General features: G+C 39.6%; 1 protein-coding gene across 1 annotated transcript in view; it reads right to left on the bottom strand.

Annotated features, from left to right (window-relative positions):
- Positions 1-13,747, bottom strand: part of ANKH (ANKH inorganic pyrophosphate transport regulator) — a 98,484-nt gene that overhangs the window by 42,274 nt on the left and 42,463 nt on the right. Inside the window, exon 2 of the mRNA XM_054381707.1 lies at positions 1,341-1,557. Coding sequence (XP_054237682.1) covers positions 1,341-1,557 — 217 coding nt within the window. The remainder of the gene's footprint in view (positions 1-1,340; positions 1,558-13,747) is intronic.

Here is a 13,747-nt window from a genome sequence, read left to right as displayed (position 1 = left end):
ACAAGGAATAAAGGTAAACAGCACAGGACTGCAGTATCAGTGATGGAATAAGAGACAAGATGATCAAACAAACTGGAGTGCTTGGGAAGTACATAAAGCTGGTGCATATAGCTGCCAGGCTGCTAAACAGTAAGAGCAGGTGGCATTCTTATTTACCAGGAAGCTCTTGTACCTACTTGGACAGGAACTGAAATAGTATACACTATTCTATATGCTGACCAGCAGCACATACTGCTCTTGAGATACTAACAGCTTGATAATGGTGCCTCACTTCCAGGCCACTCTGGAGATTGCCATCACACACATTTCTCATCTTTCTGTGATGGAATGACCCCTACTGCTGGTGATCCAACTCCACTCTAGTGCCTGTCAGCTATCATGTGCTCCCAAAGGTTGTTGCATTACCACCCTCCTCCCACCCGCTTATAGCTTCCAGCTTTTAGGATTTTACCTGTTGAATGTAATGGCCTCTCTGCTTCTTCTCCCAGTGTCTCTTGCTCCTTGTTGCTGAAGTCGAGAGGTTTCAAGCCAGAAGGTGCAGAGAATCTGGTGCAGTTCTTGAAGATGATGAAGTTAAAAGTCTTCCACATCACATGGCTTTTTACTGCTGTGGCTGATTCTGGGGTCAAATTCCATTTCTCCAGGCTTTCAGAAATTGGCAAATCCTGTGTCTGCATTACTTTTTTGTATTCAGCTCGTATCTGCTTTTGTATTTTCTTTGTTTCACAGTACACTGAGGGAGCTGGGCTCACTTTGGCATGAACTGTTCCTAGTAATTACTTCTCTTACAGACAGAACTGGATGATGACTAGCACTAGCAGAAAGTAATACGTGATATTTTAGTGAGGATGCTGGCACCTACTTGCTTTGAGTTTTGTACTGTGAGGTAAGTAGCAAAGTGATAGCTACAGAAGGAGTACAACGACAATGCCACCAAGTTCTGACAAATGGCCCTACCAACCATAACTTCAAACGCTACACCCATTTGGGCAGACACTGATAGTTGACCACTGCCCAAGACTAAGATTGAGCTATCAGCTTCATAAAACCTGTCAAACTTGACAAAATTTTGCTTACACTTCTGACTAAAAGAGAAGAGCAGCATGTGTTCATGTCAGGCAGGAGAGCCCTGGGGGTGGGATCTGCCACTTTACAGTCTATTAAAAAAGTAATAAAAATTGCATGGATGGTCATGATGCCAGCCCAAGAGTTTTTTAATCTCATTTGAATCACCTGTTTCACTTATAAATGAAATCTTAAAACTACAGATTAATCAGTCCGAAGAAGAGGAGAGGGAAGCAAATTAGAAGACATACTAATTAGATGTGAAGTGACCTTACCTATTAAGGTATGAAATACAGCAGCTACAGCGCCAGCTACAACCATGCATAAAACTGCTTTGGTCCTGTCTCGCTTGCTGTTCACAAACACCAGACCTACGTTTTTGAAGTCACTCATGGGACCCGTGAAGAACTTCATCAGGGAGTATGCCAGTCCATAGCTGGCCAGCATTTCCACAGCATCTTCCTTGACAGCGGCGATACCCCTATTCAAGGCCTGTTGAAACACAGAAAGAGCAAGTAATGTAGTACATTTGGAAGAGTGCAAAAAACAATCTTCTGCCAGACAGTTTCCGAAGCAATAAGCAAGTTCAGCTGTCATTGTTTTCACACTGAGCTGAACTTAATTTCTCTGGGTTCAGTCCAGTGGCAGTAAATTGTGACTTGTAACACAGGCAACTTCATAATTTCATAAGGACAGTAAATTTAAGTCAAGTATACTTGAAGATATGCTGAAGTATATAATGAGGCTCCTGCTATACCGGAAGTCAGTCTCTTTCCTTTTTAGAGTCACTGCATAACCTGTTAATAATTACGGATGATACAAGACCATATAAATTCTGCTTTGAGGCTTCAACCCTGAACTGAACGAAGCATAGTGCTTGCAGGCCACCTTTACAGGTAAAAACTCCGACATTATTATGTGCTGAAATTTCAGGAGCTCAACTCTTTTTTAGTGTAATGTGGTTTTCACTACATCCCATGTAATTGTTGTGAACATCTAATGTTATCCTATGACATTTATTATTAAACTAGGCTAAATACGCATGTGGCTAAACATAAATATTTTCATGTATTTCACAGGGTTCTGATCCTATATTCATTTCTATCTCCTTGTAGCCTATTTAAAAAGAAATAGATCACATGTATTCCAAGACATAATATTCAGGTTCAACTAACCTACTAGTTCATCCTAGGTCCATACTTAGGAAATGTTTGCCAATGAATCACTGAGAAGTAAATAGATTATTTCTAGAATTAAGGTGAACCATAGGAAAAAAAGTGTAAGTTGCTTCAGTTTCTAGCTTGCACCAAAATGATTCTATAATATTGCACAAAAATAACAAGAATAATAAATTTTATCTGCAGTGTGACAGCATTAATAATCTGTTATACCCAGTGAACTGTTACAACAAGATTAGAGCCACAAAACATGAAGGATGAAATATGACTTGTTTTCAGATGTATTTAGTTCCTACAGGTTACAGCTGATGTGTTCTGACAGGGCCATGGCAATGAGGCTAACCAGGAACATCTCATCAACCCACTCCACATACACAGCAGTTATAAAATTGCTTTTTCTGAATGAACAAACCAGGCAAAACATCATCAGATAATCACAGTGGAGTCCTTCAATTTCAAAGGAACATTTTGTTGCAGTCTTTGGACTTTTTTTTTCCCTTTCTAAAGAACATGTAAGCAGGCAACTCCTACTAACTTCAAAAGAAACTGAGTCCCCATGGCAGAAATGAGCATTTTTCCTACTGTTGTTTTCCACTATTTCTGTGAGATAGGATTCATTTTTGAAACTACAGCAGCACTATTAATGTTGCAAAAAACTGTAGAAAATAACAACTTCTCCATCACTGGCATCTGCCAAATCTCTTTCCTGAAACGTGCTCTGATCTGAAGGTCCAGATCTTGTCATTTGTTTTGCTCCAGCTTCTCCCTTCCCGAAAATACCATGTGTTAGACATGTGTGATATCTGCAGCCGCTATGTGCAACTGTTTCTGGGGTATAGATAATTCCATCTATTGCATGAGTAAGAGTTCAAAAGATATTCAATCTTCAGATGCCAACACCACTAGTGGGTGCATAAAACAGTGCGCCATTCGTGGAAAGGACTGTGGCCTCTGAAATGAATAGTCAAGTTTAGCTGTCTTTTGTGGTGATGCTTGTGATGATATAATTGATATCAAGGTGTATACAGTGTTATAGTCTTTTTATTTAAACTTCCTAAAGATGCTGAATATCCATGTTGCTGTTGCCAGTAATAGGCAAATAGCCTTAGATTATGCCACACAGAGAGTTCCTTAAACATGGCTTTCCCCTCTTGCCTTTCGTCAACAGTGAAGTATTTCTGGCAGCTTCAATTTAAAGAGAAACTGCTAACTAATTTCAGGTAGTCTGCTTTAAAAGCTTCTCATCACATGTAAATAACTGAATTATTTCCAGCACAAGTACTTACTTCCCAGTTTGGACAACTACAGGCCTGTGGAGAATGGTAATCCAGTCCTGACAAGGTACCTGGGATAAATGTGGCTTTAAGAAATCACATTCTGCCAAGAGCTATGGTGCTATGAACCCTTTGCAGACAGACAAATCTGTGTTGAGCACAGTCCTCAAGCCAGTGAAACTGGTTCTGATAACTTTTTCACCTAAGTAGGGCAGACATAAAGTCCTGAATGCTCCTCTTTCTCTCATTTTCTGATTTTACAGGCTGAACTCTGATCTCTTTTGTATGAACAAATGACAACTAACTATATACTTCTGAGTAATTTTTCCCAGAGTTACCCTGTGTACCAGGTAAGGTAAATGTCAAAACCCAAACAGGACTGTTGTAAGGGGTATTTTGCCATTAATTTATTCTCCTGTGAAACGGTTGGCTGACATAATGAAATAATCTAAGCCTATCCATGAAAAAGCAATCCTCTTAGAACGCTTCTTTAGAAAGATCTTTCGAAAATAAACAGTCAATAGGGCTGTGTACAGATGGTTTAGCTTCTCTGGCTTTCTTTTTCTGTTTTTTTTTTTTTTGTTTGTTTGTTTGTTGTGTTTTGGTTTTGTTTTTTTTTTACTTTAAGATGATGGTACGGTCAATAAGGTTATTCATCCTCAAATTCCAAACACTATATGAGAACTTGTGTAGCATGTCTGTCCCATGTATCTCAGAATATCTTTGCTACTGAAGCTCTTGATGTCATATTCGGTATCCTTAAATCCATGAGAAATCTCAGATACTTGATAAAGCTGCTTTGTGGTGCAATATGAAAGACACAGGCACTTGATCTTTCATTGGCATGCCAGCCATGCAGTTGATAATGTTCCAGACTAATTTCCTGCTACATTTTCAATTAAATCTCACATAAAGGAAGAAAAATATAAACCAGGATAAGGTCTCATTATTTTGTATGACTATGTTGTGTATTTTTTGTGTAAACAAAAGTCAGCAACAAGACTTCAGCAGCAGCATCTGTATTCCATATTCGTTTCACACACAACAGAGCACACATCTCTACAAAGATTTGTGTAGCTTGTCAATAAAATTATACAGAACTATGCAGTAATAATAACAATAATGACAATATTTAATACAAGAAATTAGCTTGATCATACATATGTCAGGTGTCATCGTACTTTCAGCTGACTTAATCATAGGGAGAACTAGGAAATCCAGATGCTGGAAGAAAGTTATTGGGGATGGCTACTTCTCCTGAGTTTTTAATGAACATCTAGTCTAATACAGGAGTAGATGAAAATGTCACAGAAAATTGTTATTCATAAAACGTGATTAAATCAAAGTCACCAGCATTACTGACATTTTTTTAGAAATAAAAGAACAAAACACAAAATACTTCCAGGATGAGCACAATCTGGTAGGTTCATGAACAGGTTAGCTAAGGTAAGTCACAACCCTAAAACACTTCTCAGAATGGCAGGCACCAATATCTACAGCTATTTCTATGCACTGTCTTCTGTAACACATTATGTTATCACTAGAAAAATGAAATCTTTACTAGATGACCTAGTAAAAACCTCTTGAGCCTTTTAAAAATAAATGTGTACTACTTATAATGTTGAAATCAGAGAGGACTAGCCTTTTTAAATTCTAACCCAAAAGGTTCAGGTCAGAGGAATGCCAAACAACAAATTTAGTCACATTTCAAGCCAGTAACTACATCTTTACAATTGGGTACTGCAGCTGGCTTCATCTTCCTAGAACGAATGTATGAGAACTCAGATTTCTAAGACATGAATAAAGATGGATCCAACAAACAACTGCATGCAAAGGCAAATGATTTAAAAATCAGCAATTCTGAGAGAAATATCAAGGGTCTAGCTTTGCCTATTTGTCATGAGCTTTCAGCCCTACTCCCTAACATTGGTAGAGAAAGTTTGGTAGAGGAGGTTTGGTTCCAACCTACAGCTACACAGCTGATGCCAAAAATTCAAAGTAACAATTTATAACATTTCCCCCCTTCCCCTGCATCCTTTTTCCTACCTGTCCTCCCATAAGAAAATGGAAGAATGCCAAAATATGCAGTTAAAGAGCAAGCTGATGCAGGGGTCAGCCTTTCTCCTGAGTCACATAATCTTTCTCCTGATGATTGTTGGCTGAGCTTTCATTTACTAAATCCTGTACAAAATGTACTGGCCAGCTCAGGCTTTTCTGCCTCCCCCTGTCACCACTGCAGGAACTGAACTGCCAGAAGGGCACCTGACAGATAAAATGCTCTGCATGCACGGCATAATTGGACCACTGTGTCAGTGCTACCTGAGCATTATCATACCTGCATCTCTGCCTCTAGGTGTCTTGTAAAGGCAGAAGCCACTGGTAGTTGATTTGAGGGAAACACCCAGCCCTCTGACACAGGTCTGTGTAAGACTTCCATGGACAGAGAGAAGTGGCAGAAAATAGGGTAAAAGCCAGGTAGCTTGAAAACAATGACTGCAGAGTGTTTGTTGTGTTGGGCCTTTTTTTTTTCCCTGGGGTTTGGTTTGCAATGCTTCTACTCCAATGTCTAATTTTGGGTCAGCATCTATTACAGATCATGTGTCAAATAACTGAAATGCCATTTGAGCTCAATTCCTATTAGACCACTGTTAAAATACTTCCCTCCTCCTCCTTTAGTAAACCTGTGTGTAGGAGAACAGCTAGTCACCCCTGTCCACAGCATTGGAAGTGCCAACACTGGTGCAATCCACTGAAAATCCCCAGCATGAGATCTGAAGGATGAAGAGATGCCCATTCCAAGAGAGGAACATCTAGACAATTCTGTAGTGTGTGGCCTGTCTCTGGTGAGGCCACCTTTGGAAGAGCATTAGTATTGCCCTGAAAATGATAGATGAAATTCTTCCATCTCCTGCTGCTTTGTAATTCAAAACAAACTGCAAACGCAAGGTGTCAGTTTTGTTTTTAAAAAAAATGTTTGCATGCAAAAATTTTAATCAACTTTGCCTGCTTAAGTTATGAGAATATGGCTTTCACTTCACCCGAGATACATCAGGGAAGAGCAGTTTTTAACAGCCAGGAGGCATAGGAATCACCAGGGCAGCAGTTGGCGACAATGAAGTCACCAAAGATGGGAAATCCTTCCCACCTCAAGAACCAATGCAGAGGAGGAAGCATTGGTGAGCTGGAAGAGTAGCTATAGCACACTACCCTAGGGCACCTACTGCATCTAGATTCAGGAACAATCAGCACAAGGAAAAGAGTAATACAAAAAGCATAGGAGAGTGCAGAAGACAATGGCACAGTATCACAGGAAAGAAACCCGACTCAGTGAAGCCAATACATGCCTCATTTAAAGCTATAGTTGAGAAAACGGCAGAATATTTATGACAAAGAGCACTCTTGGAGAGGTGAGTTGGTTGCCACAGATGATTGCCTTCCCATGGGACATGGAGAGTGCTGATCCTGAAGCCAAGTGAGTTACAAGCCATGACAGCGGCCACATTCCCTGGGTAGTATCTATTGAATGGGGATGGCTGACATCTGTATGAAGGTGACCTAAACCACTACTATTTCCATTGACAGCTGTCAAGAAACACTTAGGTGAGACTATAACCATTGACTTTTCCTGGCTTTTAAGGCAAGCAGTGCTTGGAGGGGCACAGGACAGAAGCAAAATCAACGTGCCAGAGATATGGCCCTGCACTATGATTTCCTTGGTATCCTCTGACTGATGCTAATCTATTGTCCAAAATGTACTTAAGGTGAAAATTGCAAAGGAATGCCTTGCTCTCAAAGCATGCTGTATTGTAAGCTTTTCATTTAGGTTTCCCTGGAGCTTGTCCACAAAAATAAGAAGCATTTGTGATTACATTACAAAAGTAGAGCAAACTCCAGGATGAAGGTATTTCTGTTTCTACAAGTACAGACAAATAAAATTGAGACATGAACTGAGATACATAAAACTAGGAGGTCAGCTCCCTGTCTCTTCCAAATGCCCTGTGGAACAGATAACATTTCTTCACCAAATTGCATTTTGATTAGTTCTAAGTGCAAGAAAACACTGAGGAGGATACAAATGCATATCACGTCTCTACAGAGAGAATATCAGTTACAAGTGATATAGTATCTGCAGTAGTACTCCATCTTTTGTTTTTAATTTCTCACAAAACCAGGCTCTGCTCTCTTCCTCACATTATACTCCCAAAGTAAAACGTAAGTTGCGTATTTCATAAAACCAAATGTTCTCATGTTTATAAATTAATTCTCTGCAAGGACTGCTGTAAGACTTGTTTATATGCACACAGCAAATTTAATCTACAAAGGTCCCACACCTGTCAAGTCTCTCACAACTCTGGCATATTGGCTTTTTATTCATATTAACTCAGTCTCTGCTGAAATATCCCTTGTGGCTTTCTGCTGAAATGGAGATTGCTATTTTCTCCTTGACTACACTTTCTTACTAGGCTCCAAAGCACATAGGTTGGGGTTGGGGTTGGAAAGGGCCCTTGGGGGCCATCTCAGAGTGCTGCCCCACTCTGAACAACTGGGAATTGGTGTGGAGGAGATTCCACATCTCCTCTGGTCAACCATCCTGATAGGCCACTCTCATTCTGAACTGAAGATCTATGACCCTTGTACATTGAAACACACTCTCCTGTCAGCAAAGGCTATGCTTCTAGTATTGACATTTCCCCTTCCTTTCCTGAATGGTATTTTGCTTCACTGCTCTGTACCACATTTCCTTGCTGTTCCAAAGACCTGCTCCATACTACTTCTCCTCACTTTCACCTTGCCAATAACTCATCTTTATTTTCACCTCATAGCAAGAAATTATTTAGCTCCACTTGCATTCTAATTTTAACCCTTCCTCTTGTTGTTATTGGATTTTTCTTAGATTTATGTTACAGGAGAACAGAATTTTTCTGTAATTTTGATGTTGTATTTGGTTCTTTTGTACTTCTAAGTTCATTCATTGCATATGAAGCTAGGCTTTTGCATTTTCATTTCTTCACACATTATAAATAGTTCTCTTAAGTGGTATTTTTTCATGTAAGGTCACCTGACACTCCGAATTACAAGATCCCATATCTAGGATAAGTCCATGTCTTCCCCTTAAAAAAATCAGCCCAGGCAGAGACCCATATTTTTATAAAACAGCCCAAGCAAATACTTTAACCTGACTGCAAAAATACTTCTGCCAATTGCAAGAATGGGGGAAGTTAATGAGGTTTTTTCCCTTGCTTTGTAGATTTCTTAACCGTCTCCCTTAGACTTTTCATGTTAAAAGAAATCATAATGCAGCATTTGGCAAAAAGTGACATTTGGCAGAGGTTACTGAAAGTGCCTTTAAAACAGACCCAAACCTGGCCAAGCATCTGCAAAGTATGAGTTGCATAAGTTCAGTAGAGCTTGAGCTATTTCAACTGCACAGAAATCTCTTCTAATTTTCAGCTGAGCTGAGCATGCTCCTATGGCCATTAAGCTTAGAGAGTAAAGCACCACACAATAGAGACCACAGAGGTTCAAGCCCTTATGGTACCAGGAGACAAGGAAACACTACCTGCATCATTTGCTCAAAGCAAAAGGGCACATAGTTCTCTTTCCGTGGACTGAAGTTGCAGTACCCTGCTAAGACTCCTCTTGGAGTAGTGAGGTGATTTATTCTCCTTTTCTCTTGTGGAAAGGACCTGGGGGGCCAGATCTGTAAAATTTAGTGCCTCAGCTCTCTTGCTTCTGTACACTTCCACTGTTTGTTAGTGATTAAGGTCCCAAGTCTTCCTATTTGAAAGACAAGTAATTGGCATTTCCTCTCCTTCCATGTGGAATTTAAGAGATGTAATAATCACACCCAAGAAATTCTGAGACAACAATCAAATTCGAGGTTGTCAATACTGCAGTAACATATTTTTGTATCATCATATGTACTATCCTACCCCTTCATGGCTGCTTTACAGATTACCCTGCAGCTGACATGCTAGAGAGTAGCTCCACATAGAGGCTATTTCAATTGCAGAATATGGTGATGTTTGGCATCAGTGACAACACATAGGATGGGGCCAAAATTGCTTCAGATAATGGGACTGTAAGGCAAGATTCACTATGTAAAAACAGTTGGGTTTTTTCCCCTTAAATCACTTTCAGACATGACTAAAGTGCTAGTTACTAAAAAGTTGAAAATGTCAGAATTAGAGGGGACTATGTTTTGTTGCCTGCCCCTTGCTCCCTCCCTCTCTCATTGTAGTTCAAATTCATCAGTGGCCAACAGCAGACCAAAGTAAACATAGCTTACAAACTGCAACCCCTCTGTTACCAGTGGATCTCCCCTAGTCATTCCTAACTCCCTGAAAGTGCCACCACATGCTAGGCAAAACATGTAAAACAACTGAGTCTCTGCCATTTAACGAGCATTTCTTGTACCTGATGAAAGGCTAAAACAAACTGAAGCAAATGTCTTGCAGATTTTGTTAATTTGGGTTGGGTAAATGTTCTCCCTCTCACTGCAGACAGGAGAGGTAAGGAGCCTGCTGAGCAAACACACATAGTTCTCAACTTGTCATGTGGCTGGGCTTAGGAGGAAGAAAGGCAAATAACTGCAGTTTGGTCTTTCGTTCTCCTCAGTACTGTTCTACATTAAAAAAAAAAAAAGTACCTATAAAGTACATGTCAAAGCTATTATGATTACAAAGAAAATAAATAAAAATAAAAATACACATAGCCATCAAAAAAGGCCTCTGTGCCTGACTTCAGAAGTGGGAGCTTGCCCAGCTGTCTCTGAATGTATAGTATAAGCCTACCTTTATGTATACTTTGGGCACCATGCCATTATCTGCTGTCCATTAGCTTCTCTTTAATGTACTCACATCCCCATGTGGCCCAGCACAAACTTACTTATGGTCTAGGGCTTTGCCTAACTTCAGTGGAGCAGAACATATTTGAGCTTTGTGATTTTCAACAGCTGTTTTATCAAGAGCAAGGAGCATGGCTGGTTAAGGTCCATCATTAAGCAGCTGTTCCCTCCAGCATGCTGCTGAGCAAAGCACAGTTTGGGCTACACAAAGCAGACTTTGTTAGGCATGAGTGCTTGCAACTGCAAGCGTATAGCTGCCAGATTATTCACATCTTAATTGCTTAGAAGTGACAAATAGAGGGTACCTAGATCACCAGCCTAAATACAAACTTGGTGTTTCCACTGCTGGAGACACCCATTATAAATAATGTCCATAACATCGGTAAGAAAACCTTCCATTTGTACCTGTTTTTCTTTTCCTTCCATTCTTATTCTTTGTACCAGCTTTAGCAGGATGAAGTTATTGGAAACGAACTGTAGAGTGGAAGAAGACAGAAAGGAGAATAGATACACTTTCTCCAAATTAATTTTTTTCCTTCAGAAAATCTAATCTTCTATAACCATAGCTTAAGTACAAGAACCTTGAACTTCTCTCCTGGTTCTTGCAGGTGGTGTTGACAGATCAGCTAACATTTCCTTTTAAAAATAGCTCAACTGGTTCTCTTCGTATCCAATGACATGAAGCCAACAAGTCAACTTGCTGAAATCATTGCACATGGGTTTTTCCAGGCAGTGGGTGTATGGAGCATAGATAACTAAGACATTTCTCTTCAATCATACACTCTTTTTGAAATCCCCCATCTTTCACAAGGGGAAACTCAATAACTTTTCTACACAAGCAAGGCTGAAAATACCCTCTCTGACCTAGAAGAGCAAGATGCCCCAGGGGAACCTCATTACTGTTGCTTATGTGATCTCGTGGCAGCTGGAGCCCAGTTACTGCTTTTGTAATAAATGGCTTTCTGTGATAATGGAAATACAGGTGAAATACCAATTAATCTGAAATGCAATCAGGCCAGATATACTCTGTCCTTACTGGATTCAATAATAAAGGGGAGAACTTGACAGCGTTTCATTCCTTTAATCCTATCAACGCTTCAAACCTTTCCTCTGTACCTCTTGGTAACACGTAAGTTATGGAGGGAGACAAAAAAGCATTATTTTTGAATATACTATGACATACAAACCCTAGAGCCAGGTATTCACTGGAGTAACCTCTAAATGCCTGGCAATGATTAATCCTGTTACATCTTCATGAAATCCCTGGCTAATGCTTCACTCAGAATTCCTTAAGTACCTTGGTAGCCTTCTCAGGGAAGAAGAGACTTGCAAGCACCTGTGGAGTTGTAGCAAGCTTTGTAACTTTTATTTCTATGTGTCTGGCAGGGGTGTCTTAACCAGAAGTGCAATCACAAGTGACTTTGTGAGTGTTCTTGATTATGTCAGTATGTGGTATAATTTGATGCTTAATCTAATTTCAGAGATGTCTACTGGATTCAAAAAATCTAACTGAAGAGGTGATCAGTGGATGGGCTTCTCCACTAATTGAGGAACTGTAAAAGATGCTTCAGACACTTCAGTAATTCTTAAATGGGTTCTGCTGTCTAACAGTATCTCTACAGACACCTTTAGCAAGAGAGAACTCATTGTCACAATTTATCAAGATACTTGATATACTAAGAATGATTCTTTCAGTAGCAATGAACATTTTATTCTGCAAACCCACTCCATCTAATTCCTTGACTTGAATTACATAGTTAAAACTTACTAGCTCGTTTTAATTTGTTTTAAGCAACCACAAGACCCTGACTTGTTAAGTTCAGTAAAATCACAGAGGGATTCCCAGAAGCTTAAGTTAAACTGATGAAGAAACATCACAGTGAAATAGGTAATTTTGTCTGAGTCACTGTTTTTTAATAATGGATCTCCTTACTCCTGGATTTCAAGTGATAAGAAGTGTGATGAAGATAGACTATCTACTACTCTTTCACAGTAATCCTCTACATTGTGCAGAGGTTTTGCTGTAAGAAAGCTTCCCATCATAGTTCCCCCACCCCTAGACCAGTCTTTGTTCTGCATTCTGAGTCATTTGGCACTCTATTTCTACAAGTCAAAAGAGGTGCAATCTCTTTTCAATCTTCTCCATACCTGGGCTTTTTGTCCTCTTGCAAGTACACAGGATGGAAAAAAATCAGCTAAAATTTATCCCTGAGCTGCTTTAATGTGAAATACAAAATTGACTTCAGATTCTGCCAAGATTCTTATCAAGGCAGGGAGAGTCCAGTGTCACACTATTGCCATTGTGGGGTTTGAAAAACTGAGCCAGTTTACTTTGATAGTGTGATATTGCTATCTATGTAATTCTTTGCTACTCTTCTCTGTCTACAAGAACAATACATAATGATTTATCCTCTGCTGAGGACTGACAAAATACAATACAAAGTACAAAGCTGAAAAAAGAACAGAAGAAAAAACCTGCAAAGTCCTGGATGCACAGGTAATAAAAAGGACTGACACTACCATGGACAATGTGATGATCTCTGTAACTAGGTGTATTTTGTCTTAACAAAACATGAAAACTTGTGGGGTGGGGGAGGAGGAGACAAACCCAAACACAGTATTTTTTCTAAGAAAATCCACCCAGACTTCCTAACTGTACTGACAACTCTAGTAGGATTTATCAATAAAGCAGGAAACAAAGGACACATTTCATCTCAGTGTCAGTTTCTGAAGCTGTGGGTGTAAATATGTTGTATTTCTAGGTCCTCAGAAAAGCGTAGCACAAGAAACTCTAATGGCTTCATCCTTGGGACTTAACAACTGTTTTTAAAACACTTCTTGCACATATATTCTATACTTATCCATCTGCTTATCTAGAAGTAGTGTTTTTCTACTGAAAATAATAGTTCATTTTTTTAAGCAGTAGATACTTTACTCATCATTACACTTCAATAGACTCCAGTTTCTGCACTGGTAAAACTCTAGTCCTTAGAGGCTGCCAGGCTTTCTTTGATCAGGTGTGCAGGCAAGACCAGTGAAAGTGCTCCCAAACCAGCCCCTGAAACATCACATCGTGTAGATTGGTCTGCCACAGGCATAATATCTTTGGTAAATATAATCATAGAATTATTTGGTTAGAAAGGGCCTTTATAGTTCATCTAGACCAAACTCCTTGCAGTGAGCCCCATTGCTTAGAGCCCCATTCATCTTGGCCTTGAGTGTTTCCAGGAGTGGGGCTTCTATCACCACTCTGGGCAACCTGGTCAATGTTTCACCACCCTCACTGTAAAACATTTCATCCTTATATCTAGTGTTAATCTACTGTCTTTTAGTTTAAAACCATAATGCTGAAGCTTTTGTAGGGGTGGTGTGTAGTACTAGAA

Source organism: Indicator indicator, chromosome 6, assembly GCF_027791375.1.
Source record: "Indicator indicator isolate 239-I01 chromosome 6, UM_Iind_1.1, whole genome shotgun sequence".
In the NCBI taxonomy this organism is placed as follows: Eukaryota; Metazoa; Chordata; class Aves; order Piciformes; family Indicatoridae; genus Indicator; species Indicator indicator.
Note: the sequence above shows the minus strand (reverse complement) of the source record. Positions and strands in the feature narration are given on the sequence as shown.